This window comes from Hyperolius riggenbachi, chromosome 9 (assembly GCF_040937935.1).
Source record: "Hyperolius riggenbachi isolate aHypRig1 chromosome 9, aHypRig1.pri, whole genome shotgun sequence".
Taxonomy (NCBI): Eukaryota; Metazoa; Chordata; class Amphibia; order Anura; family Hyperoliidae; genus Hyperolius; species Hyperolius riggenbachi.
In genome coordinates, this window is record NC_090654.1 from 10,550,727 (window position 1) to 10,577,980 (window position 27,254).

Sequence of the window (27,254 nt, forward strand, 5' to 3'; positions counted from 1 at the left end):
AGAGCAAGCTTTTAAAATCTGACAGGTTTTGGACTAGTCCATCTCCTCATGAGGAACTGTTATGGTTTTCTTTATTTTCAAATGTCCCCCCCCCCCCCCCGAACGACGGTTACTTAGTGCAACTACCAAAATAGTGTGCAAGCAGGTAGGGAGGCTGGCTGACATATTTGTATGGATACTTTCCAAGGATTACTTTTGTAAAGAGTAGAGGAGTTACTGAAAATCCCTCATGACAATATGGATTAGTCCAAAACCTGTCAGATCTGTCAGACCTGACTACTGTAAGTGGACATGAACAATTTTTCCTGATAGTGGTCTATTAAAGACAATTGCCGGACACAGCCTTAAATACGACATCTGATAGTTTAATAAACAGTGATGACATGTTATTATTAATGTACATAACAGAGGTTCAAGAATCACAGTCTAGTGTGAAAATCCAGAGGTGTAATCAGAAACAGCTGATTTGAAGGTGTTACTAGCATAATTTGTAGGCGGGGGCTGTTGCTTGGCTTGCATAATCATCATGTCCTGATTGCCAGGGGGCGGAGAGTGGACTATACTTCTGAGCAGCTTGCAGCCTACATTGATAGAAGTCTATACTACAGGAAGTGCTTAGTAAAGGAAATGGCTAATCTTTTGTCTCAATGAAAACAAGATGTGTCTACAGAGAAGTAATTATAAATATATTCCTGGATTGATATTTCAATTGCGACGGAACAGTATGTTAGTTGTACGAAAAAGTATGTTAGTTGTGGGCCTTGTGGCACATCCGATCTTCTTGAAAATATTATTGAATGCATTTAAAAGGTGCTATTATCTAAGAAAAGCAGCAATGTCCTCTGTCCGTGTTAAATGCTTACATCTCATTCCCTTTAAAGATGAGGGTTTGTGACTATAGTATGACAAGACCTGGACCACTGCCCTAGCCGTCAGGATGCAGTGCTCCAAAAATCCAGGCAAGACGTTTAATGTCAAGCTATGAGTCCACACATCTCCAGAGCCATAACCTGGAAGCGTATCAATGAGGACAGCCTGGTGGCCCAGCCAGCTCTGACCTCTCGGAGGAGGCCTTGTGAGAGTTCAGCCCTAATGCTCTGTTTTTCTGGCATCTACTTCATATCACACAACCTCCAAACCCAAAGTCATTCCACTTCTTCAGTGATCCTTTTTGATTGATGATATTTTCTTCTTTACAGAGACTGTGTCATAGAAAGGATCCCACGAAATGCTGGATCTGGAAAGAGAAGAACTTTGTTAGACTTTCTCAAAAAATCACAACTCATCTTCTGGCTCCCTGGTAGAGAAGCAACTGCGGATGAGAAAACGGCTAATAACCAGACTACAATAGCCTCTGCGAATGTGGCTATATGTAAAACAACCAAATTATTAGATTTTTGGATCTATAAAATAAAATGATCATTTCTGCAAAAGAAAGGAAATCTCAATAAATTTAGTACAAACGTGATAAGTGAACAAAAATGAAAAATCAAACCCAGCAGACAATGGCGTCATTAAAGGTAATGATACAGAGCACGTGCCCCAATTTCCTAGCAGTGGTGACTCTGCGGGAACTTAGACTCTCTGAGATATGGCTGGTCAGACAGAATGCCGCACAAGATTTGATCCTTCTGAGAACTGCGGGTCTCTCTTACAGACTCAGGTGAACAGGAGTCAGTATGTGGCTGCTCCAAGTCACCCAAGAGTCGGCAAAATGCAAGTGAGATGTATGGGTAAGAGTGGCATCTTTTTATCATATACAGCACCACAAAGACTACCTGTGATATGGTGGAAAGAGGGGAAGGGTTGTGTCACTGTACCTAGTTTGAAATCACCATGCTTTATTAACCTCCTTAGCGGTAACCCCGTGTGTGACACGGGGTAAGCCGCCGGAGGGTGCCGCTCAGGCCCTGCTGGGCCGATTTACATAATTTTTTTTTTGCTGGACGCAGCTAGCACTTTGCTAGCTGCGCCAGCACACTGATCACCGCCGCCCCGCGCCCGATCGCCGCTATCCGTTGCGGCGCGCGCCCCCCCCAGACCCCGTGCGCTGCCTGGCCAATCAGTGCCAGGCAGCGCCGAGGGGTGGTTCGGGACTCCCAATGACGTCCCGACGTCGCTGACGTCATCCCGCCCCGTCGCCATGGCGACGGGGGAAGCCCTCCAGGAAATACCGTTCTTTGAACGGGATTTCCTGATCGGAGATCGCCGAAGGCTATTATGTAGCGAGCCCTGGGCTCGCTACATGATTTAAAAAAAACAAAAACAAAAAAAAACTGCTGCGCTGCCCCCTGGCGGAATTTTTCATACCGCCAGGAGGGTTAAGGAACCAGCAGACACTTATAATGAAGCATAAAGCACTAATCAAAGGAACTTGAAAGAATGACGCAAGTTTTTGCAAACAAAGCAAAAGAAGAGCATTGAAGGTGAAAATCCCACTCTGTGCAGATAAGTTGAATAATACAGCATTGTGAAATGTTCTGTATTGTAACATACTAACCTGAGACTCTGCACCCAGCTCTCCCGCTCTGCTGTGTTGGCTGCAGACAAGCGATACGATTGGTGGTTGCCCTGCACTTTCTTGCCATCCGCCTGAGTCTTACACGCTTTGACAGTCTGCCCTCTCGCATGCAGGTCGAAGCAGTGCTGGGGAAATAATAGAGGAAAACAGTTTTATAAGGCTCGCCGGTCAGAAGCATTTGCCAGCTGAGATATTATTCTGCAGATTTTTCTCCTGACACTTTTATATACACAATAAAGCCAGAGTGGAGCCAAATAAGTTGAGTGAGGCTTCCCAGAGGGTCCGAGAAGTACGTATATGCTATCGAGATACAAAGAGCTGGCACCTGTGGAGGTGGAGACGGAAAGACACAGGAAGGAGAGCTCCGTCCAGGGGGTGTAACAATAGACCCTGCAAGGGATGCATCTGCAGGGGGGGCCCAGAAACAGCAAGGGGCCCCATAAGGGGAGAATTTTCTTTTCCCTGTCCTGAGAGATTGACAACTAATGTCACGTAGAGAAAAAGCTTTCTGCTCTCTGCACAGTTGTTCTAATGATTGCATCTGCTCAGTCACTGATTTGTAGACAGTCCCTATTCAGTATGCAGCAGGCTCTTGTGTTCAGCGCCCAGTCCCCAACCTCTCTACCCCTCCCCAAGTGCTGTGTACTGTAATGATGCTGGAGGAGTCTGTAGAGCCAGTTCTGCTCCATCAGAGGTGGACAGAGTCAGTGTAATAAGCTGACGCTGCGAGCACACTCGTCTGACTGTTTTCGGGATGCGTTTTCTGCACAGCACATGTGTCTGTATGGTCGAAAACATGCACGTTTTATCACAGAAGCTAGCTTAATTGATAGAGAAAATGTTTGCAGTGCTCCATTGCTGTCTAGTTTTATCTGCATGGGGAAAACACTCTCTAGTGAGTACAATGGTCAATTGAATAACATTGGTTCTCAGTTTACCTGTGCAGAAAGCGAGGGGGGGGGGGGTTAGGGGGGCTTGTAAGGGGGCCGCACCCAAAGTTTGCAGGTGGGCCCAGTGATTTCTGGTTACGGCCCTTGGCTCCGGCTACCATACTAGCACCTCCCTCTCCACCTGTCGGGCCCCAAGGTCTCTCCCATGTATTGAATCTCCCAGGGTCATGTTGAGTTTAGATGTTAGTCAGCTCACCTATCTACCGGTGTGCCTCCTCCAGTATCCCAAGTCTTCTCTTCATGTGACCTGATGGCACGCATGTGACCTCATACAGACCCTCTGGTCACATGGTACAGAACCTGGAGGAGAGAAGACATGGGACACTGGGGGAGGCACATCAGCAGACCGAGGAGCTAGGCACAGCTGCCATACTCTCCATGGACCTGGGGGGTACACACTTGAGAGAGACCAGTTAGCGGTCTTTCGGTTGCCTGTTGTGACATCATACACCGCTACCACAACACGCCACCACCAAGCGAAACTTTTCTGGCATGCCGGATAGATCATTTTGATTGATTTTTGTCACAAAATCGCAAATTACGATTAAATCACTATGGTCACTATGATCAAATCTACTGGATTTCGAGGCCACAAATCAAGTAAAGTGTGGGCACCAAGAAACCTTAAAATCTTATAGGAGCAGCATTTATACTTACCTGGGCCTTCCTCCATCTATGGGCTCTCTCGCCGTCCTCCAGGGTCGCTCCATTGTCCCATGGCGAGCTTTGGTAGATTGTCAGTTGCGCTCCACTGCGCATGCATGGCTGCGCATGCTCCCCTGTCTTGCTCCCATGGTCAGGAGCTTTGAGTATCTGCGAAGTACTACTCCCCAGGTGCAGAACGCTTCTGGCCACAAGATCACCACGGAGCGACCTGGGAGGACGGTGTGGGGGTCCATGGTCTACATGGGGCTGGAGGAAGCTTCAGGTAAGTATGAATGCTCCCCCTAATAATGTCTCAGGTACACTTTTAGTCTTTATGGGGGCTCTAAATTCTGAAAGAGCCGAGGGCAATATCATGCACTGCAAGCAAATTATTCATCAAATGCTAACCGGAGAGGGGTTGCATATAAAGTAGTTATAAATCTGCCAAGCTCAATAGAACATGTGACTTTTGTCCTAGATCATGTGACCTAACGCCGTCACATCACCATGAAAGCTCTGTACAGTCTTCAGTCACTGGTAACAATTTGCCACATATCTAGTTACCGGTTTCTTGGGGTCTTCCACCAGCTCTACACAAAGGTTTTCCAGAGGTATTATTCCCAGGGGGTCTTTGTCCTGCAGGAAAACAAATAATGATCAAAGGTGGCCACACACGATAAAATAAAATGATTCGATTTTACAGAAATTCGATAAATATGATCAGATCTCCCGAAAAAATTGAGAGCTTTTTTTTTCATCGACTGAAAAATCCAATCGGATTTCCTGGTTTTTTTTATTATTCAAATCGATCCAGAATGCTGGAAATTTTTCTTCAACGTTTCTAAAGATTGTATGGTGTGTGTTAGATTGTCAATTAATTAATATACACACCCTAGCAATTTTCTCAAAGTTTCCAATCATTTTATCATAATTGGGGCAAAAATGTGTTTAGTACATTGGTCATATTTTTGAAATGTTAAAATCAGTCAGAAAAATTGCGGTTCTTAGGCCCCATTCACACTTAGAAGCGCAAAACGCCGGCGATTTTTGCCGGCGTTTTGCGGGAGTGATTTCACATGGAAAAATCACTAGACAGTGCAGCGATTTCTCCGCGATTGCGTTTAGTGCTTCTTTAGCACTGAAACATGATCGCCGGGAAATCGCCTTAAAATGGTGCAGGCTACGCGTTTGCGTTTAACAATTTTGGGTGATTTGCGGTGATTAGCGCAAATCGCCCAAGTAAGAATGGGCCCATTACACTACCGCTATCAAAAGCACTAGCATTTGAGCGTTTTGCCGAAATCGCTGCCAAAACGCTCAAGTGTGAATGGGGCCTTAAAGTGAACAGATATTTAAAAAAATTGTAGTGTGTGTTGCCACCTTTACGTTTAGGTGAATAAGACCATCTCCCCTCACTCGGCTCCACTCACCGTTGTGCATTCGAAGTAATAAAGACAATTATCTTTGAGGATGAACCATCGCTTCTTCCAGGTCTTCACACGTCCTCCTGCAATGACATCAGCTGCAGTTAGATTTCATTGGTGGCATCATAAATGTAATGCTAATTGTATACAGCATGGACATGAGCCTATCAAGCTCATCAGGATGGAAGAGCAGAGGTGTAACTAGAAATCACTAGGACCCCCTGTAAAACTTTAGATGACCCCCCCCCCCCAAAAGAAAAAAAACAATAGGGGATAGGTGTCCCCATGTATAGCCAAATATAAGTGCCCCCAATAGTCCAATAATAGATAGCCAGTTATAGGTGCCCCCAGTATTGGTAGCCAGCTTTAGGATCCTCCAGTATAGATAGCAAGTTATAGGTGCCCCCAGTATAGGTTAGCTAGCTGTAGGTGCCCCCACTATAGGTATCCAGGTCTATAGGTGCCCCAGTATAGGTTAGCTAGCTGTAGGTGCCCACAGTATAAGTAGCCAGGTCTATAGGTGCCCCCATGTAGGTTAGCTAGCTATAAGTGGCCCCAATATAGGTAGCCAGGTCTATAGGTGCCCCCACTATAGGTTAGCTAGCTATAGGTGCCCCCAGTATAGGTAGCAAGGTCTGTAGGTGCCCCCAGTGTAGGTAGCCCGGGGAGGGAGCAGAGGAAGGGAGGGGGACCTGACTCCCACCCACACCTCAGGCCTACCCTTCAGAGCCCTCCAGAAATGAGCGCAGCGGGCGGGAAACTCACCTCTTGCTGGTTCCAGGCGGCTATGGGGCTCTGTGTGCCACTGTCTTGTATGTCTCCAACGCTGCTGACAGGAAGTGAAGTGAGCTACTTTGAAGACATAGAAGATGGAGGCACTCAGAGCTCCTTTGCCACCTGGAATGCAGAAGAGGTGAGTTCCCTGTCCGTTGTCTCCACCCGCTGCCATCATTTCTGGAGGGGGGGAGCCGAGAGTGCTGAAGAGGGGCCTGAGGTGACGGGGGGGGGGGGGGAGTTGGGGCCTCCTCCCCGATGCTGTGTGCCCACTGCCCTCTCTTGCACTGCCCCCCTCCTGCTGCAAAAAAAAAAATGGCCCTGGGCGTGCCGCCTACCAGGCTCGGGCCCCCCCTACGTCTGCATCCCTTGCAGGGGATATTGCTACGTCCCTAAGGAATAGCATTGGATTGGCTGAATTTCAAGGTGCATACAGTTTACGTTACATTTCCGTAAGATCATTTGCAACTCATTGAACTTGTTTGCTTTAAAAAATTACTTGTTCAGATAAGGGCTCCCATGCACTTCCAGCACATGTCCCCGTCGGTGACATCGCTGGGCTGCACACACGTGTGTCAGCTGTGTGGCTGATGACGCGCTGTGCCGCTATGTGGGGGGATGACGGAGGGACGACGGGCGGCGCGTGCATGATGTCATGTGGCAGGTGAAAGAGTGGAGCAAACAATGGTATCAGTGGAGGGGTCAGTGTCGCTGGGGTTCAGTAGATCCGTCCAGCAAATTTCTCGGAGGACCTAGGGTGCCAATGTGCCATACACACGCCTGATTGTTGGCTGAGGTGGTCGTTATTTGCCGCCTCAGCCGATTTAAGTCAGGCGTGTGTACAAGGCTTTAAAGTGTAAAGATTAAACTTTTAGTAATGAATTAAATGAGCAGTTCTTTGATTTAGTTTGTCAACTACAAATCATGATTACTGCCTATATTATTTCTGTAGCTTGGAAAGTCATGCCATGCCAGAAGCTTGGGGAAACAAAATGCTCAAAATGTCATCAACATGTCTTTTCCCATGATGCAATAGCCGGGTCCCCTACCTCCATCCTCCAATGTCACATCATCACTTCTTCTCTGAGGCTTAACTTCCTTAAATTCTCTTTCAATATCACACAAACACGACTGACGTCAGCTTTCCTTCCTTGAATTTTGGAGTGTAAGGAAGTTATGCAATAAATGCAAAACTTTCACAATTTATTGTAAGTTATACTTTAAGCACCAGTCAGCCTTCTATCAGACAAGAAAGAGATGATGCCATACAGGCAGCAGGGCCAGATTTCACGTCCAGACGGTATTTTGCACGTCCACGGCGGTGGGGGTGACCATAGCTGGTGATTCTTCTTGGTTGAATCGATTATAAAGAACAAGATCTGGATAAATGGTATTATGTTCACTATAGGAGTGGCTAATTGGACAGTAAGCTTCCATTATGACTTGAACAACACATCAAAATCAGGTTATAAAAATAAATAGGGCAATAAAAAGAGCCCAAATAATTTAAGTTGACATATAATTAAGTTCAGATCTCAGGAACTACAATGCAAGATATAGACTTTGTACAGCTGAAACTTATTTTAGGAAAAACATGATTTTACATTTTTAACCTGATAACGATTCTTTGTAAAGTTGACAACACAACCTGATTGTCTGGCTATGTTGTCCCCTCCCGCCCCCTGGAAGGGTACCAGGCACAGAATTTCCATCTCAGGAGCTTATAGGCACAGATGTCCTGGCACCCTAGACTCCGCCCTCCATGTACCTACAAATGCCCGCTCAACCGCACCTTCTTCCTTAGCTCCCTTGCTCGTCATCAATAGCTACAGGTGCCCCTTACTATTAGGTAGCCAGAGCAATACGCAGTATTAAGTAGCTAGAGATGCCCCCGGCTGAAGGGAGAGCTGGTCAGTGAAATGCCGAGACCTGGGTTAGTAACTTCTCATTTACACTCCGCTCAGGACTCTGCATAGGGAAGGAGGGAGGCGCTCTAGGAGGGGAGTGAGCCGGCTTTCCGTGATCAGGTGCCTGTAGGCACATGCCTACAGTGCCTTATGGTAAATCCGACCCTGAATGGGACACACTTTCAATTATAATTGGCCAATCAATGACTAATTTCACCACCTCCATGTAGTATGAGAGTTTACCTACACAAGCTGTTCATAGTATTCAAAATCTGTTGGCCCTCATACTACAATCGGTTAGTGATTGGCCAATCAGAATTCGATGTGTGTGAGCACTCTGAGGCCCCTTTCACACTGGTGAGTTGCTCTGCCCTGTTTTTACCACAGGGTAACGCTGCACCAATGAAATTCTATGGGCCATTTCATACCTGTGCGTTGCGATGCGGCAGAAGTGACGTTTTCTCCGCACATCTGATGCTAGCGCAACAGCGCGTTGTTGGGTAACTTCCGCGGTGATGTGCGATGAACCGGAAGTCATGTAAGTCTATGGCGATGCGTTTTTTTTTTTAAATTGTCGCATTCGCGCTGCTGTGGTTCACATATGCGGAAGCTTATTTTGTCAATACACTTCCACGCAATTTGAATTTTGGCCACAGGAAGTGAGCACTTGAAAGCATCACTTCCTGCTTGGCCTGCAGCCAGGACGGAGTTTACCGCACACTGCCGCAGTAATCTTTACAGGCTTTTTTTGGGGGGCTTTTTGTTTTAGCAACATCGCTACCGCAGGTTGGCATTGTGAAGCCAGCCTGAGGGTGTGGACACACATTCAATTTTTATTGCCCAATGATTTACCAATTTTCCTTAGCATAGTACTACCATTTCTAGTAGTTCATATTTTGCAGCATATTTCAGAACTGCAAGCTCCATTTCTTTATCCTCAGTTTCAGGAAACCAGGGTCGGTTCTCTCATGAAGCAGGGTGAAACATTTGCATCAGGCGCAGAGATTACAGGGACAGCATGTCTGCACTGTTTACACTAACAGCATGCAGTCAGAGTAGGAGGAGAAGTGAGAGGAGAGCAAGGTGAAGAGGTCATCATTGGGGAAAAGCAGCTTGTTCTGTTGTGTGAGGAGTCTGGCAGTGAGTAAGGAGGGGGAGGCAGGGAAGCATCATTGGGGAAAAGCAGCTTGTTGTGTTGTGTGAGGAGTCTGACAGTGAGTGAGGAGGGGGGAGGCAGGAGAGCATCATTGGGGAAAAGCAGCTTGGTGTGCTGTGTGAGGAGTCTGGCAGTGAGTAAGGAGGGGGGAGGCAGGAGAACATCATTGGGGCAAAGCAGCTTGTTGTGTTGTGTGAGGAGTCTGACAGTGAGTGAGGAGGGGGGAGGCAGGAGAGCAGCATTGGGGAAAAGCAGCTTGTTGTGCTGTGTGAGGAGTCTGACAGTGAGTAAGGAGATGGGGAGGCAGGAAAGCATCATTGGGGAAAAGCAGCTTGTTGTTCTGTGTGAGGAGTCTGACAGTGAGTGAGGAGGGGGGAGGCAGGAGAGCATCATTGGGGAAAAGCAGCTTGTTGTGCTGTGTGAGGAGTCTGACAGTGAGGAGGGGGAGGCAGGAGAGCATCATTGGGGAAAAGCAGCTTGTTGTGTTGTGTGAGGAGTCTGACAGTGAGTGAGGAGGGTGGAGGCAGGAGAGCATCATTGGGGAAAAGCAGCTTGTTGTGCTGTGTGAGGAGTCTGACAGTGAGTGAGGAGGGGGGAGGCAGGAGAGCATCATTGGGGAAAAGCAGCTTGTTGTGCTGTGTGAGGAGTCTGACAGTGAGGAGGGGGAGGCAGGAGAGCATCATTGGGGAAAAGCAGCTTGTTGTGTTGTGTGAGGAGTCTGACAGTGAGTGAGGAGGGTGGAGGCAGGAGAGCATCATTGGGGAAAAGCAGCATGTTGTGCTGTGTGAGGAGTGTGACAGTGAGTGAGGAGGGGGGAGGCAGGAGAGCATCAGTGGGGAAAAGCAGCTTGGTGTGCTGTGTGAGGAGTCTGACAGTGAGTGAGGAGGGGGGAGGCAGGAGAGCAGCATTGAGGAAAAGCAGCTTGGTGTGCTGTGTGAGGAGTCTGACAGTGAGTGAGGAGGGGGGAGGCAGGAGAGCAGCATTGAGGAAAAGCAGCTTGGTGTGCTGTGTGAGGAGTCTGACAGTGAGTGAGGAGGGGGAAGCAGGAGAGCATCATTGGGGGAAAAGCAGCATGTTGTGCTGTGTGAGGAGTGTGACAGTGAGTGAGGAGGGGGGAGGCAGGAGAGCATCAGTGGGGAAAAGCAGCTTGGTGTGCTGTGTGAGGAGTCTGACAGTGAGTGAGGAGGGGGGAGGCAGGAGAGCAGCATTGAGGAAAAGCAGCTTGGTGTGCTGTGTGAGGAGTCTGACAGTGAGTGAGGAGGGGGGAGGCAGGAGAGCAGCATTGAGGAAAAGCAGCTTGGTGTGCTGTGTGAGGAGTCTGACAGTGAGTGAGGAGGGGGGAGGCAGGAGAGCAGCATTGAGGAAAAGCAGCTTGGTGTGCTGTGTGAGGAGTCTACAACACCTGGCAGAAAAAGAGAAAGCCATCTAGGGCACTACATCAACGTAATAAACTCCACAATGTCTCCAAATCAAGTCATAAATCTTTATTTTAACAAGCCGGTTCACAAGAATAAAAACAATTAAAAAACTCTATAAAAAACTCCCAGAGGCTGCCAATATAATGGATGTATAATCCCACTATTGCATAAATAAATTGATATATATACATCAATTAAATAAATAACCCACAAGTATAAGCAGATGCTATTTGTGCAGAATGTATAAAGTGCTTGAAGTGCAGAGGGAAAGTGCAAATGCTATGAATCTGGATATTAAAACATGTAACAACAATAAATAAAGTAGTGTAAAAAATGTGTATGCAAAACAAAAGTGTCAGTGCATAAGAGGTGGACACATGTGTGCATGTCCACACCCATCAAACAAAACAATGGGCGTGCGCATACACACAAACCACCAAAAACAAGTAGAGTATGGTGCTAGTGGAAATAAACAAATCAAACAACAAACAGAATCCCTAATTCATATACAGTGCATTTCAGAGGCATAAAAGTATTGTTAGCCAAAATGGACAGTGCTGTCCCTAGTGGAAAGCAACCGCTTACCAGTGGATTGGTCGTGGGAAGCCCGGGGAGACGCCTTGCGCGTTCGCAGCTTCCTGCTGCTTCTGAGGAGGCTACTGTGTGAGGAGTCTGACAGTGAGTGAGGAGGGGGAGGCAGGAGAGCAGCATTAGGGAAAAGCAGCTTGTTGTGCTGTGTGAGGAGTCTGACACTGAGTGAGGAGGGGGGAGGCAGGGGAGCAGCATTGGGGAAAAGCAGCTTGGTGTGCTGTGTGAGGAGTCTGACAGTGAGTGAGGAGGGGGGAGGCAGGGGAGCAGCATTGGGGAAAAGCAGCTTGGTGTGCTGTGTGAGGAGTCTGACAGTGAGTGAGGAGGGGGGAGGCAGGGGAGCAGCATTGGGGAAAAGCAGCTTGTTGTGCTGTGGGCAGATTCTGACAGTGAGCAAGGAGGGGGGAGGCAGGAGAGCATCAGTGGGGAAAAGCAGCTTGTTGTGCTGTGGATGGAGTTTGACAGTGGGTGAGGAGGGGGGAGGCAGGAGAGCATCATTGGGGAAGAGCAGCTTGTTGTGCTGTGGACAGATTCTGACAGTGAGCGAGGAGGGGGGAGGCAGGAGAGCATCAGTAAGGAAAAGCAGCTTGTTGTGCTGTGTGAGGAGTCTGACAGTGACTGATGAGGGGGGAGGCAGGAGAGCAGCATTGGGGAAAAGCAGCTTGTGGTGCTGTGTGAGGAGTCTTGAGGAGGGAGGAGGCAGGAGAGCAGCATTGGGGAAAAGCAGCTTGTTGTGCTGTGTGAGGAGTCTGACAGTGAGCGAGGAGGGGGGAGGCAGGAGAGCATCAGTAAGGAAAAGCAGCTTGTTGTGCTGTGGATGGAGTCTGACAGTGAGTGAGGAGGGGGAGGCAGGAGAGCAGCATTGGGGAAAAGTAGCTTGTTGTGCTGTGGATGGAGTCTGACAGTGAGTGAGGAGGGGGAGGCAGGAGAGCATCATTGGGGAAAAGCAGCTTGTTGTGCTGTGTGAGGAGTCTGACAGTGAGTGAGGAGGGGGGATGCAGGAGAGCAGCAGTGTTTCATTTGACTTGCGACATGGGAGAAAGGAAGAAAAATCGGCACTGCTGCTTGCTTTTATTCCAGAGTGCAGTAACGTTCAGTATCCATTGTGCAAAAAAGTAAATCTTTAGAGTGACATATCACTAAAATCAATCAAGGATATATTGTAGAAACATACCATGCTGGGAAGGTGGTGCAGAGGTGATGGGTGCTGGGCACAGATAGCCTTACGGACGTTTCACGTGAAATGCGCTTCTACGGGGGCCTCATTTGACTTTCACAGCAGAAGGGAGGAGGTGGCACTGCTGTCCTGACTGAGGAGGAATGGAGTAGCTGAGGGTGAGCAGTTTGTTTGTCACAGACTCACAGCCAGCCAGTGTGCTATTGTGTTGGGCTGCAGCATGTCATGTGAGAACATTAAATGAAGCAGAGTAAATTGTTGCGTGCTGTGCGATCATTCAAAATCAGGATGGGGGGGGGGGTGCATCTTCACAAGTTTGTCTCAGGCAGGAAAAAGTCTAGAACCAGTCCTGCTGGAAACCCAGTAAAGACTAATTCTTTCAACCATAACTATACAACATCTAGTGACAGAGGCTAACATTTTTGTTTAGTTGAGGGATCAATGGAGCGGAGTTCCACCTTAATATTTTGGAGCATCGCATCCCATGCATAGCGTGTTTCTGTGATTGTATGTATATTGCTCCGGTAGTCGCACAGACCGCTGACTGACAGCAATGATCAACGTATCTTGTCAGTGGTCCATACATCAATCGCCTGTACAGTCCTCGTACGGCCGTGGCGTTCCCCGCCCTGTGACATCATGTCTGGACATGGCGAGGCAGACAGATTTACTGAAGCCTTTTTGGTGGGAAAAGCATTACATTTATCATCACTGCCTTACAGGTCAATATAAAACTTACAATAAGAAAATGGCAGTATTATTTCTAAACCTTGTTCATCCTGCAATGAAATCATCTCCACACTGTGATAGTTGTGGATAGCTGTCTGATAAAACAGATGCTTGGAATTTTTCTCAGATATGCAACTGTCATCGCCATGGAGATGGCAGCATGAGTGAAATATTAGTTCTGGTATTGGCAAAAGGGAGACAGAGATTGGGTGTGTACACACGTTACTTTTGGACTGGCCAATTAATGCCACTGCCATGTAGTAACATAGCTAAACAATACAATCTGTTGATGCCATTCAAAATCTGTTGTCCCTCATGCTAGATGGAAGTGGTAAGATTGGCCAGTTATTGGCCCATCAAAAGTGGATGTAACTCAGGAGAAAAAGTTCCATATGGGCCTTAGGGGTTTATTCACTAAAGTAAATGTTGGCGTGTGCATGCTCTGCGCGGTCCTGTAAATGTTGGCGTGTGCATGCTCTGCGCGGTCCTGGAAGCGTAGTGTGCACTCTTGAGTTATACAGGACCATTCTAAGTGCCGGTTGATGTACTTATAGCGCCAGGGCCGCCTTCAGGGCATCACATGAGGGGCTAGAGTATGGGGCCCCAGTGAGTCTGGGGCCCAATGAAGATTGCAACACACACAGGCTCCTGCTGCTGTGTATTCGTGTGTCCGTGGCCTGGCTGCCCTTTGCTCACTGTCAGCATATACATGCGGTGGGGGTGTCAGGCAGAGTACGGGACTGGCGGTACATAGTTTGTTACATTGGCAGGCTGGCGCTTATAACGTGGATGCTCACCTCCTGGTGTCTCCTCCTGTCTCCACCTGATGTCCACAACAAGCTCCGCCCTTTCGCATCACGTCTCCTCCACACTGCTGGGGCTAATGGGAGGAGGAGACGTACAGGAGGTGAAGACAAGACACAAGATAAGACACAAGACCCTGCCCAGCAGGGAGTACGTCACTGAGCGGGGGCGGTGCTATGTATATGATCCTGCCCAGCAGGAAGTACATCACTGAGTGGGGGCGGTGCTATGTATATGATCCTGCCCAGCAGGGAGTACGTCACTGAGTGGGGGCGGTGCTATGCATATGATCCTGCACAGCTGGGAGTACGTCACTGAGTGGGGGCGGTGCTATGTATATGATCCTGCCCAGCAGGGAGTACGTCACTGAGCAGGGGCGGTGCTATGCATATGATCCTGCACAGCTGGGAGTATGTCACTGAATGGGGGGTGGTGCTATGCTATGATCCTGTCGGTGCACTCTGCCACAGGGTCATATGATTGACGTTTTGCGTTGCGATGCAGCAAGAGCATCCCCCCGCATCGCAACACAAAAATAAGTGTAAAACCGGCCTAATCTTTCTTTTTGCTGAAATTTCAGTGTTGGTTTGAACTTTCTTTTTATACAGATAACAATAAGAGTGCATCTGCATTTGATAGACACTGAAATAAATACATAAATCTAAAAACAACACAGTTTGAGAAATCCCAGCTATGCTCCCGAGACAGCGGCAGGATCGCGGCACAGAGACGAGAGCGGCTGTGACAAGGGACCATATGTGGATTTGGAGCTGCAGCGTTTGCAGCGCTGTGAAGAGACGAGACGTGAGAAATGTAATTGCTGGAACATAAAATCATTTGTAAAAAAGAGGAACAGAGGAAAGGGCGGCTCCCCGGCCAATTCCTGTTCATCGCTATGTTAAAGATTGTATTACTTGCTGAAAATGATCCTCGTGGAGGGAGAGAACTCTGGCCCAAGACTGTTTTTTGCTCTTATCTTTAAATACAGCCAGGAAGGGTTAAAAACCTAGGGGTACTGTAGTGAGAAAAAAAACTTACTTACCTCAGTAGGCCCAGAGGCCTCCCAAATCTTCCTGCGTCCCACCATTCCTGAGCTGTGAACCTCTTTACAATATTCAACATTAATGTCAGATATTGCTCGCGGCTGTGCTGCGCATTATCCAGATGGTTTATTTCAAACTCCTAAAGTGTACATGAGCCTAAGCTTGGGTAGAAAATGAGATACTTACTAAAATGAAGGAAGCCTCAGGATCCTATTGAGGTTTCCGTTGGTGCTCTGATGTCCCCCATCGCTGAGCGCGGCCACCCGTAAGATTAATGACTAGGCATTGCTGCTATACACATTGGGACTGCGCACCCTCTCTTCCTCCAGCGTGTCTGCAGTATCCGCACAAGCCTGCCCGCGCATGCTCAGCAAGCTAGAGCCGCAGGCTCAGTGTTACTGCGCAGCATACGCGACCATGCTTGTGTGGCTACTGCATGGCCGCGCTTGTAACAGATGAGGGCAGCCCGATCTGGAGAGGGTCCGCGATCAGTAACGGTGGACATCACACCACCGAGGGAAGTCTCAATAGGATCTTTAGGCTCCCCTCTCTTCAGGCCGGTTTCACATTGTAGATTGGCGGTAGCAGGGCAGTGTGGCAACCGCCAAAAATAGGCCTTCGGGATTACCGCATTAGTATGCAGTAATCCCCGTCTGGCATTTGGCCAGGCAGGAAATGACGCTCACTTCCGATGGGCGAATCGTTCATGTGCGAGGAAGCGTAATGCTAAAATACGCGTGTGCATGTGCGATGTGTAAAACTTGCAGTGGGCATTTTAAAAAACATGCGTCACCATAGACTTACATGACTTCCGGTCCACCGCACATCGCCGCACGGTAAAGTAGGTTTCACATCTGGGATGTGGTGAAAAAAGTCCCTTCTGCCACATCGCACCGCACCACGACGATATGAAAGGCCCCATAGACTAACATTGCCCTAGTGGTGGGCTGCGGTAGAAATGCTGCACCTTGCGAGTGTGAAAGGGCCCTCAGGTTAGTATCTTATTTTGAACCTGAGCTTTGGCTTAGCATTGCTTTAAAGCCCAGTTCACATTAGCCAATGCTAAATGCGTCTCTGGAAATGGGCAGAGAAACATTTGGCATTAGTCCTTGTCATTCTGCAAATGCGTCCCATTCTGACTCCCTTGCAGGAACGATGGTAGAAGCCAGTACCAGCGTTTATAGGGACCCTGAGCAGACCCTTTAAGAGAAACCGTAACCAAGAATTGAACTTTATCCCTATCAGTAGCTGATACCCCCTTTCCCATGAGAAATCTATTCCTTTTCACAAACGGATCCTCAGGAGGCTCTGTATGGCTGATATTGTGGTGAAACCCCTCCCACAGTGTGATGTCAGGACCATGGTACTGATATCCCACTGTGGGAGCCTTGTTGCATTGTGGGAAATAACAGCTGTTTCCAACTGCCAAAAAAGCAAGCAACATCTCCTTCTAGTGACATCACCTGCCAGCAGTTAAAATGTCCCCATGTGATAAATGTCAGAATGTAAATCAGGGAGAGGAAATATTTTACAATGGGCAAACACTGACTAAATCATTTATACATAATTATTGTAAAAATTAAGCACTTTTTATATTACATTATTTTCACTGGAGTTCCTCTTTAAAAAAAAAATTCTGCACCCTTCGGGGGCTTCCTCCAGCCCCCTGTAGGCCGCGAGGTCCCTCGGCATCCTCTCGGTCTCCCCGGTGGTCCTGCTGGCGGCTCCGTTAAGCTGGAGACTTCAGGACACACTTGCGCATGCACGGCCCTTCCGTGCACCTGGCTCGATCATGTGCACATCGTAGTAAGCCTCCTGCGCATGCGTGGTCCTTGAAAGACTGAACCATGCATGCGCAGGAGGCTTACAGCAACACACGCGTGATTGAGCACGAAAGGGCCAGGCATGCGCAGTCGCGCACGACTTCTCCTTAAAGGGAACCAGAGAGGAAGGAAAGTAAAAAAAATAAAAAGATTTCATACATACCTGGGGCTTCCTCCAGCCCCATAAGCCAGGATCGCTCCCACGCCGCAATCATCCGTTTCCTCTATCGCCGGTACCGGGTCCCGTCACTTCCGGCGGACGCGACCAATTGTCCGCATACACAGGGGCTCCCTCCATACCCTTATGCATGCGGCTGCGCAGTAAGGCGCCGCACGCGTAAGGATAAGGAGAGAGCACCAGTGATGCGGAAAATTGGCTGCATGCTTCCGCCGACTGGCCGAAAGTACGGGACCCGGTACCAGCAAATACAGGCAGCGGAGGACGGCGGTGTGGGAGCGATCCAGGCTTATGGGGCTGGAGGAAGCCCCAGGTATGTATAAAATCTTTCACCTTCTTCAGCTCTGGTTCTCTTTAAAATGTTAGGCTAACTGAGCTGTCATCGGACCACTGAGAGGGCCCAGAGGACACCAAGGGACCTTACGGGTTGGGGGGACAGGAGGAAGCCCCAGGTAAGTGCAGATTATCATTTTATGGTTTCTGCTCAAGGCCCTTTAAAAAAACGCTATCCATTCATTTCAATGGGCAGTGCTTTGCGGCAAGCACCATGACTGTCGTTTATCGCCGGTTCAACGCCCGTGTAAGCCGGCCCTAACGCCAATCTGCAAAGCTCTTCACTGAACGATCCGCATCTCATGGAACAAACCTGCTGTAAGGAACCAGCTCTGCTCAGCTGATGCATGCTTTTTGCAGCCTGTATCTCTGGAGCTGGAGGGAAGCACATGTTGTGTTTGGATGAGAATGCTGATGCTGCAGCCGGCAATTATCCTCAGAAATATTCCTGTATAATGAAATGCTGATCTGATGAAACTCTACGTTCCCTGTGTCATGTGGAATTTACTTCAAAGGAGACTTTATTAATAATTGAGTCTATTTATTCCGTCTCACATGTTTGCGTTTTCGGAATGACAGCATTTTCCGAGGATCTGGCTGTGGATTTCTGATGTATTTTTCATGTGTGTGTTTTCATGCATTGTGATGTATTTTTTATGGGCATTTTTATGCATTTGTCTTACTTTGGCCGAGCGGCATTTCATGAAGCAATCAGTGCAGTGTGTCCTGCGAGAGAGGAACATTACTAGATATCTTACTGCGCAGCTTTCTCCGTACAGAAAGGGCATTTTGCGTTCCCAGCCATTTTGTTAACGCCGTGTTTGATAAAAATTCTTGTTTCTGAAGCCAATTTTCGTGTTCCAAGCCTCGGTAATACTTATGCAGAGGTTGTCTATCGCGTGCATGAAATAGAGGAGCGAGGAAAAATGGGCGCCGGATGAAGCCGATATAAGTCTAAACGATAAATATTGCTGTGAATTGTACACCAAATGAAAATGAAAAAATATATACAGTGGTAATGAGTATAGTAAACATTGGTAAATGTTACCGATATTTAACTACAACTAAACCTAACTCTACTCTCACACAGAGTAACCAAGCAGCTCAGGGTGACCCAAACTACTAGGAATGTATAGGGGGATGAAAGGAACCAAAAAGCCCTCCTACTAAAAAAGCAAAGCTTGGTGTAATTGCCTTCTTAAAACAGAAGGAAATTTGCAATAATTCAGTTATAAATGAACATTTGTGGTTACCCACAATGCACACCTACTAAATATGCAAATTATCCCTTTCCGCCCACAGAACCCTCTACCAATGCCTCACCCTAAACCTGCTTCTTCCACTGCAAATAACATAAGTACTATCAATACTACCCACTACCTGTTCCCGTCCCCCTCCTGTGCTCCCCCAGTCCAGTGTGTAAATGCAGAGTATAGTGCAGCAAAAGCTGTGCTGTAACCTCCCCTCTGGAGTCCAGTGCTGTGTAACCATCCTGTGTGTTTTCTGGTCCCTCTAGTGCTGGTTGTTCTCCTGTCGCGTGTAAATCACGCTACATGCAGTAGCAGATGCTGGGCACTAGGGGGAGTGGTGAGCAGACATGCAGCAGCACAGCACTGGACTCCAGTGGAGAGGTGAGAGCACAGCTTCTGCTGCACTATACTCTGCATTAACACACTAAGCTGGGGGAGTGCAGGGAGGGGGATGGGGACAGACAGGATGGCCACACAGGCACAGCACTGGACTCCAGCAGAGAGGTGAGAGCACAGCTTCTGCTGCACTATATTCTGCATTTACTCACTAAGCTGGGGTAGTGCAGGGAGGGGGATGGGGGCAGACAGGATGGGCACACAGGCACAGCACTGGTGTAACGCTTGGCGGTGTATCCTCTACAGTCAGCGCGCAATGCACACTCTGACATAAAGGAAACATACGCAAAAGACGCAAGCAAGGCATAAAACTATGAATCTCAGGGTATAGTGTGAACGCACTGGTGGAGGAGAGGACTGACTCCAGCAGGAGATGTGGCGCACAGAGCAGGCGTAGCTCCGAGCAACCACAATGACACTTAAAGTTTGCTCAGCGCAAAAGCAGTGCTGAGCATTATTAACCAGAACTTAGAGAGAAAAGGACAGACCGACAGAATGAACGCCTGCTAATCTAGTCACTCCTCAGTGACAGCAAGCATTCACAAATAGGACAGACTGGAACGAGGCAGCCACTCGCAACTGTAGCGATGGCTTACCTCGCAAGAACAGAACCGAAAGGATTCGCTACTCCTCCACAAGAGATGCCGCAATCCACAAGGCAAGACAAAGGCAGAGCAAGAAACAGGTACAGGAGTTCCACAAATATATACAGTAATCTGCGTTGCAATATGGAAAATAACAAACGCGCTAGTATGCATATATATTGGCAATGAACCAATATATGACGCAAGACTAGCAAAATAACAAATATACTGGTTGAACTCGATGGACGTATGTCTTTTTTCAACCAAAATAACTATGTAACTATGTAACTAAGATACGAATATACTGGCGAACCAATATATATGCACGTATCAGGAACTAACTATGGTCCCGAAGGACACACATAAACAAGGACTGAGACAAATGGAATAAACGCTTGCTAATCTAATCACTGCCTCAGCGACACCAAGCGTTCATACGTAGACAAACAGACAGGAGTGAGATAGTCAATAGCAACCGCAGCTATATGACTAATCTCCAGGAACAGGACTGGAAGGATTCACTGCTCCTCCGCAACAGCCAGTGCAATCCACACGAGAAACACGAGAACCAGGAACAGAGGCCCAGGAGTAACAGCTTAGACAGACTGAGACTGAAACTATGACAGGCGGGGAGCACAGCAGGAAGCAACTCTTTATACTGAGGCATACCCCCCAACCGTCCCGGATTGGTCGGGATTCTCCCGATTTGGGGGGGCCCTCCCGCTATCCCAGGCCCCCCTCTTGAATCCCGACGGCTGGCAGAGAATAGAGGCGGAAAAACTGATCGAGGCTCCAGCCGCGGTAATGAGGGATGCGGGAGCTTCACTGCTTCCTCCCTCCCTCTCTCTGAATACCCCCCTATGTATGTCTGTGTGCCCCCCTCCCCTTCCTGTAGGCAGAGTGAGCGCAGCGGAGCGGGCAGTCGGGTCCTCTTACCGCTGATGCAGATGCACGCGTACTGTCTCTGGCATCGGACCTCCATGTGCTTCCTGTGACGTCATAGTAAACAGGAAGCACATGGAGGTCCGATGCCAGAGAGACAGTACGCGTGCATCTGCATCAGCGGTAAGAGGACCCGACTGCCCGCTCCGCTGCGCTCACTCTGCCTATAGGGAGGGGAGGAGAGGGGGGCGCACGGACATACATTAGGGGGCATTCAGAGAGGGAGGGAGGGAGTCATGAAGCCGGCTCCAGCATCCCTCATTACCGCGGCTGGAGCCTCGATCAGTTTTTCCGCCTCCATTCTCTGCCCACTGGCACCCTCCCTTTCGGGAGTAATTAATTAAACATTTTTAATAAAAAATAAATTTAAAAAAAAAAAAAAAAAAAAAAAAAAAAAAAAAAAGTGGGCGTGACTAGGGGGTTGGGGGCGTGGCCAGGGGTGTGGCCTAAGTGTCCCGCTTTCGACACTTAAAATGTTGGGAGGTATGCTGAGGTCATCAAATGGGAGTGGACATGCAAACCCCCACACAGGTGAATGGTAATCAGTCACAAGCTGACAGCAGGAAAAGGCAGACAAAGCAATGCAACCTGCATGAAAGGAATTGCAGCTCAGCTGCAACAGGCAATGTTTGAATTCACAAGAGCATCTCAAGCTGCCATGAACTGCAGAGCTATTGCAGATGGAATCAACACTTAATGTGAGTGCAAGCAAAGCTATGCAAGCAAATGCATGTAAAGAAATTAGAACTGCTTGGCTGCAGTACAACTGCAGCCAGCAGTACATGCTGCAAAAGCGATCATGACAACTGGACTCCAGCGGAGAGGTGAGAGCACAGCTTCTGCTGCACTATACTCTGCATTTACACACTAAGCTGGGGTAGTGCAGGGAGGGGATGGGGACAGACAGGATGGTCGCACAGGCACAGCACTGGACTCCAGCGGAGAGGTGAGAGCACAGCTTCTGCTGCACTATTCTCTGCATTTACACACTAAGCTGGGGGAGTGCAGGGAGGGGTATGGGGACAGACAGGATGGTCACACAGGCACAACACTGGACTCCAGTAGAGAGGTGAGAGCACAGCTTCTGCTGCACTATGCTCTGTATTTACACACTGGGCTGGGGGAGTGCAGGAGGGGGATGGGGACAGACAGGATGATCGCACAGGCACAGCACTGGACTCCAGCGGAGAGGTGAGAGCACAGCTTCTGCTCAGCTGCACTATACTCTGCATTTACACACTAAGCTGGCGTAGTGCAGAAGGGAATGCGACAGGTGGATTGTTTATATCTCAGGGACTCCCTGTATTATGCATCCACCCTATACGGCACATGGCTTAGTGTGTGTGTGTGTGTGTGTGTATGTTGTTGTGTGTGTGTATGTGTGTGTGTATGTATGTGTGTGTGTGTGTGTGTGTGTATGTGTGTGTGTGTGTGGTGTGTGTGTGTGTATGTTGTGTGTGTGTATGTGTGTGTGTGTGTGTGTGTGTATGTGTGTGTGTGGTGTGTGTGTGGTGTGTATGTTGTGTGTGTGTATGTGTGTACAGTGTGTGTCTGTGGTGTGTCTGTGGTGTGTGTGTGTGTGTGTGTGTGTGTGTGTGTGTGTGTGTGTGTGTGTGTGTGTGTGTGTGTGTGTGTGTATGTATATGTTTTGTTGGTTTTGTTGGTTTTTGTTTTTTGGGTGGCGGGTTCAGGACTAATTGCCAGGATTTCGTAAAAGGCTAGAAACGCCCCTGGTTGCACATCTAGGGAGGGGGGATGGGGAGTGCGAGGAGGGGGACATTCGGGGAGGGGAGGTGCCTCTTGCTGCCCTCTAACTGTTGCCGCCCTGAGGCACGTGATTCACACTGCTTCATGGAGGAACCGGTCCTGATAAGGGGACAATCCACCTGTTCACAAGAGACTGTGTGACATTTTTCTTCAGTTAATGACATGTTATTGATCCCCACTTCTATAAGTCTGCAGGAGCGCTGGAGAAATCGCCTTACCTATTTTGAGGAGCCATCCCTCTCGCTGTGGCTTCTGGAAGGCAAGAGTGAGTTCCCAGGCATCCTCCTCTTCTGGGAGCTGAAAGGGTTCCTTCTTCAAAGCCTCGTACATCTCCTGTCAGAAGAGAAGAAAAAGAAGTATAACAGCCGGGACACTCTAATGGCCACATTACACAGCCAGGGCTTGATACCTCGGCTGCTCATGTTAGATAAAGCTCAGGTCACTTTAATGAGTCAGATATCCGGCAAGGAGCAATACCTGTAGAAACAGCCAGGGGCGTAACTAGAAATCACTGGGCCCCCCTGCAAAGCTTTGCATGGGGCCCCCTCCCCCCACTCACTTCCTGTACAGGTAAACTGAGAACCAATGGTATTCACTTGGCTAGTGCACACTGGAATGTATTTTCCCCATGCAGATAACTGACAGCAGTGAAGCACTGCAGGCATTTTCTCTATCGCAAGCGCTACGAACCCGCAGGGGCTCAGGGCAGGACGAGTGCCATTACCATATAGTAGGCATAAGTTCATCGCGCTCGCTATGTTACTCTGATAAGGTGTGTTAACTTTGATAAGGTGTGATATCTTTGATAAGGTGTGATATCTGCAGACTCCTCCAGCATCACTACAGTACACAACACTTGGGGAGGGTGGAGAGACTGGGGGCGGCGCTCTGCAGACTCCTCCAGCATCACTACAGTACACAACACTTGGGGAGGGGTGGAGAGACTGGGGGCGGGGCTCTGCAGACTCCTCCAGCATCACTACAGTACACAGCACTTGGGGAGGGGTGGAGAGACTGGGGGCGGGGCTCTGCAGACTCCTTCAGCATCACTACAGCACACAACACTTGGGGAGGGGTGGAGAGACTAAGGGCGGGGCTCTGCAGACTCCTCCAGCATCACTACAGTACACAGCACTTGGGGAGGAGTGGAGAGGCTGGGGGCGGGGCTCTGCAGGCTCCTCTAGCATCAGTACAGTACACAGCACTTGGGGAGGGGCAGAGAGGTTGGGGGCTGGGCGTTGTACAGAAGACTCTGCTGAACACTTAATAGGGACTGTCTACAAAACTTTGTATGATTCTTTACCAGTGGCTGAGCAGATGCAGTCATTAGAACCAATCAGGCCAAATTTGCTCAGCCAGTTATGTCAGGTGTTCACTTGGTGTTTAATGCACACATTTAATTCTCTGTGCAGTGATTTGTGAATGTCTTTCCCTTGGAGGCGGGTGGCGGATGGCTCATTCTAGGTAGTGTGAGCCCTGGAGTGGGCTGTCAGTGCCCGTCCTCCACCCCCCTTGGAGTGCAGTGTGTGAGCCAGCCCTGAGCTCCAAAGCTCGGTGCGACCCATGCTTCATTCCTTTCCTTTTCAAATGTGTTGCACCCAAGCTATGCTCAGCAGCAGAACGCAATGGACGTTAAGGTAAGTGCCTGTTTTTAAATATTGGGAGGTGAAAGGTGCGGATGGCTCTCCCTGGCGCTGGCCACGCTTGGGGGAGTCGCCTGCGCCACCCAGCCTCCACCTCCGGGGTGCTGCTGTGGTTCCCAGGCAGTGAGAGCGCCTGGGACCCCGCGGTCCCCCGGTTGTATGGGGGCATTGGGAAGCCTCCTCGTGGCGCTCCTGGATAATGCTATTGAAGCATGAACTAATTCCCGCAGGGCAACCGCTTTGCGGCATTGGTTCAATGGACCCTGCATTAGTTGGCATGCGAAAGCAAATGCTTATTTGCATGAGCATTGCCTCATGAATAGCCAATCAGGCCAAATTTGCTCAGCCAGTTATGTCAGGTGTTCACTTGGTGTTTAATGCACACATTTAATTCTCTGTGCAGTGATTAGAACCATTGTGCAGAGAGCAGAAAGCTTTTTCTCTCTGCGCACTTAGTTGCCAGTCTCTCAGGACAGAAAAAATAAACTTCTCCCCCACGGGCCCCTGCGGCTTCTGGGCCCCCTGCGGTTGCATCCCTAGCAGAGTCTATTGTTACACCCCTGCAAACAGGGCATGCATAGAACTTTCCATGAATTTAAAGGACATCCGAGGTGAAAATAAACTGATAAGAAAAACAATTGTATCTATCCTCAGTCTCCTAAAAATATTTTTTTAGAAATCGCACAGTTTTATTTTATATCTAAATCTAGTTTTTAAGTTTTTACTGTTTTATTGTCTCTGCTGAATGACACCTTCATTGAGCTATGCTAGAGCATAAATCTATGAATTATTGACCCTTTTTATCTCTTTCCTGCTCTCAGAAGCCATTTACTGACAGGAAAGTGTTTTATGGCTGTAATTACTTATCAGTGAGGCGTAATGAAAGCCGCATTCCATGACTCACTACCGTGCTTCCTCTTTTGAGGCGGAAGGAGGAAGTGTGATAGTGAGTCATGGAATGCAGCTTTCTGGGCCCTGCCCATCCTGCGGTCACAGCTGAAGTCATTAGACTTCATTTGAATTCCGAATTCGAGTTTGTCTGGACTCGAAAGCCAATGCCTGATTATTGTTATTTTGCAAATGAGGGGTTATAACTATTAATCAAGTACAATGAGAAACTCAAAAATACACATTGTCAAATAACATTGTCGCCAAACATTGTACTAGGAACATAATTTCAGTGTCATGATAACTGGGACGAGTGGGCAAATAAAATTGGTGGGGTTTATCTACAGACAGTAACAGTGGCTGGATAGTGTAATGGTTAAGGGCTCTGCCTCTGACATGGAAGACCAGGGTTCAAATCTCGGCTCTGCCAGTTCAGTAAGCCAGTACCTATTTCAGCAGGAGACCTTAGGCAAGTCTCTCCAACACTGCTACTGCCTATAGAGCGCGTCCTAGTGGCTGCAGCTCTGGCGCTTTGAGTCCACCAGGAGAAAAGCGCTATATAAGTGTTTGTTTGTCTTGTCTGTCTTGATTATTTTAAAACTATAGGGGTTAAAAATTGAGAAACGGTATTTTTTCAGTTTTTGCTTATTTTTCCCTCTAAAATGTGAATAAAATAAAATAAAGGGGCCCATACACTGGTCGATTTCAGCCATCGATCAATCGATTGATTGTATAGAATCGATCAATCGATCAGAAATCGATTCTTTCAAATCTGTCAATCGATCAATTTGTGGCCGATTTTGATCGATTTCAATGGATTTGATCTATCTGACAGGATGGAAGATCTAGGTCGATCTGCTGCTGGCTGGCAGCAGATCGATGGCCCATAGAGTTGCATTGGTTCTAATGGTCTAATAATGCATTTAGATAGATTTCCAATAGGTTTCATTCTGAAAATCTGGAAATCTGTTCCTAGTGTGTGGCACACATCAGACAGATTTCTGTCAGGTTCAGCCTGACAGGCATCTGACAGATATAGATTTGCACCAGATTCGACCATCAGATAGATAAGTGTATGGCCACCTTAACTCTGAGAAAAAAGTATCATCCAAAGAAAGCCTAATTGGTGCCGAAAAAAAACAATGCATAGATTATTTTAGTGTGATAAGTAGTGATAAAGTTATTGGCAAATAAGTGGGAGGAGCACTGAAATATGAAAATTGCCCTGGTCTGTAAGGGGAAAACCCCCTAGTGGTAAAGTAGTTAATTCTGTAAACAGATGGGCAAAACCAAACTCATTATTGAGCGGTAGCCAGCAGCACTTTGTGAACAGGACTGATTCGGTGTCTGCTGTCCGGTACTCACAGTCAGGAGGTCTGTGGGCAGATCTCCCCCTGGGTGGATCCCTTTGTGTATAGAGATGAATTGCTGCAGATCGGGTTTGTCTTTGACACTCGGGTTGTGCAGACTTGTGTTCAGGATGATCAGTGAGAATGACACAATATAGCAGCTGTCTGTGGGGAGAAAAAGAGAAGATCAGTGAGCGAGTCTCGTCATGTGTATAGAAACTCCAATCACAGCTTTTCATTATTAACAATTGTCTGTATCCTCAATGGAACGAAAAAATGAGCACACACTGCAGATAGTTTGCTATCAGAACAGACACAGAGTAACAGCTTAACTGTATATACTGGGGGTAGCAGAAATCAGAACACACTGCAGCTAGTTTACTATCAGTACAGGCACAGAGTAACAGCTTATACTGTACATACTGGGGGTAGCAGAGATCAGCACACACTACAGCTAGTTTACTATCAGTACAGGCACAGAGTAACAGCTTATATTGTACATACTGGAGGTAGCAGAGATCAGCACACACTACAGCTAGTTTACTATCAGTACAAGCACAGAGTAACTGCTTTTACTGTACATACTGGAGGTAGCAGAGATCAGCACACACTACAGCTAGTTTACTATCAGTACAGGCACAGAGTAACTGCTTATACTGTACATACTGGAGGTATCAAAGATCAGCACACACTGCAGCTAGTTTACTATCAGTACAGGCACATAGTAACAGCTTATACTGTACATACTGGAGGTATCAAAGATCAGCACACACTGCAGCTAGTTTACTATCAGTACAGGCACATAGTAACAGCTTATACTGTACATACTGGGGGTATCAAAGATCAGCACACACTGCAGCTAGTTTACTATCAGTACAGGCACAAAGTAACCGCTTATACTGTACATACTGGAGGTAGCAGAGAGCAGCACACACTGCAGCTAGTTTACTATCAGTACAGGCACA

The 27,254-nt window shown here is 48.0% G+C and overlaps 1 protein-coding gene across 1 annotated transcript in view; it reads right to left on the reverse strand.

Annotated features, from left to right (window-relative positions):
• Nucleotides 1–344: 344 nt before the first annotated feature.
• Nucleotides 345–27,254, reverse strand: part of LOC137533681 (cytohesin-4-like) — an 84,313-nt gene continuing 57,403 nt past the window's right edge. The window contains exons 8-13 of the mRNA XM_068255020.1: nucleotides 26,306–26,454; nucleotides 22,628–22,742; nucleotides 5,547–5,623; nucleotides 4,681–4,752; nucleotides 2,501–2,646; nucleotides 345–1,237 (exon numbers count right to left, since the gene is read on the reverse strand). Coding sequence (XP_068111121.1) covers nucleotides 1,159–1,237; nucleotides 2,501–2,646; nucleotides 4,681–4,752; nucleotides 5,547–5,623; nucleotides 22,628–22,742; nucleotides 26,306–26,454 — 638 coding nt within the window. The 3' untranslated portion in view covers nucleotides 345–1,158. The remainder of the gene's footprint in view (nucleotides 1,238–2,500; nucleotides 2,647–4,680; nucleotides 4,753–5,546; nucleotides 5,624–22,627; nucleotides 22,743–26,305; nucleotides 26,455–27,254) is intronic.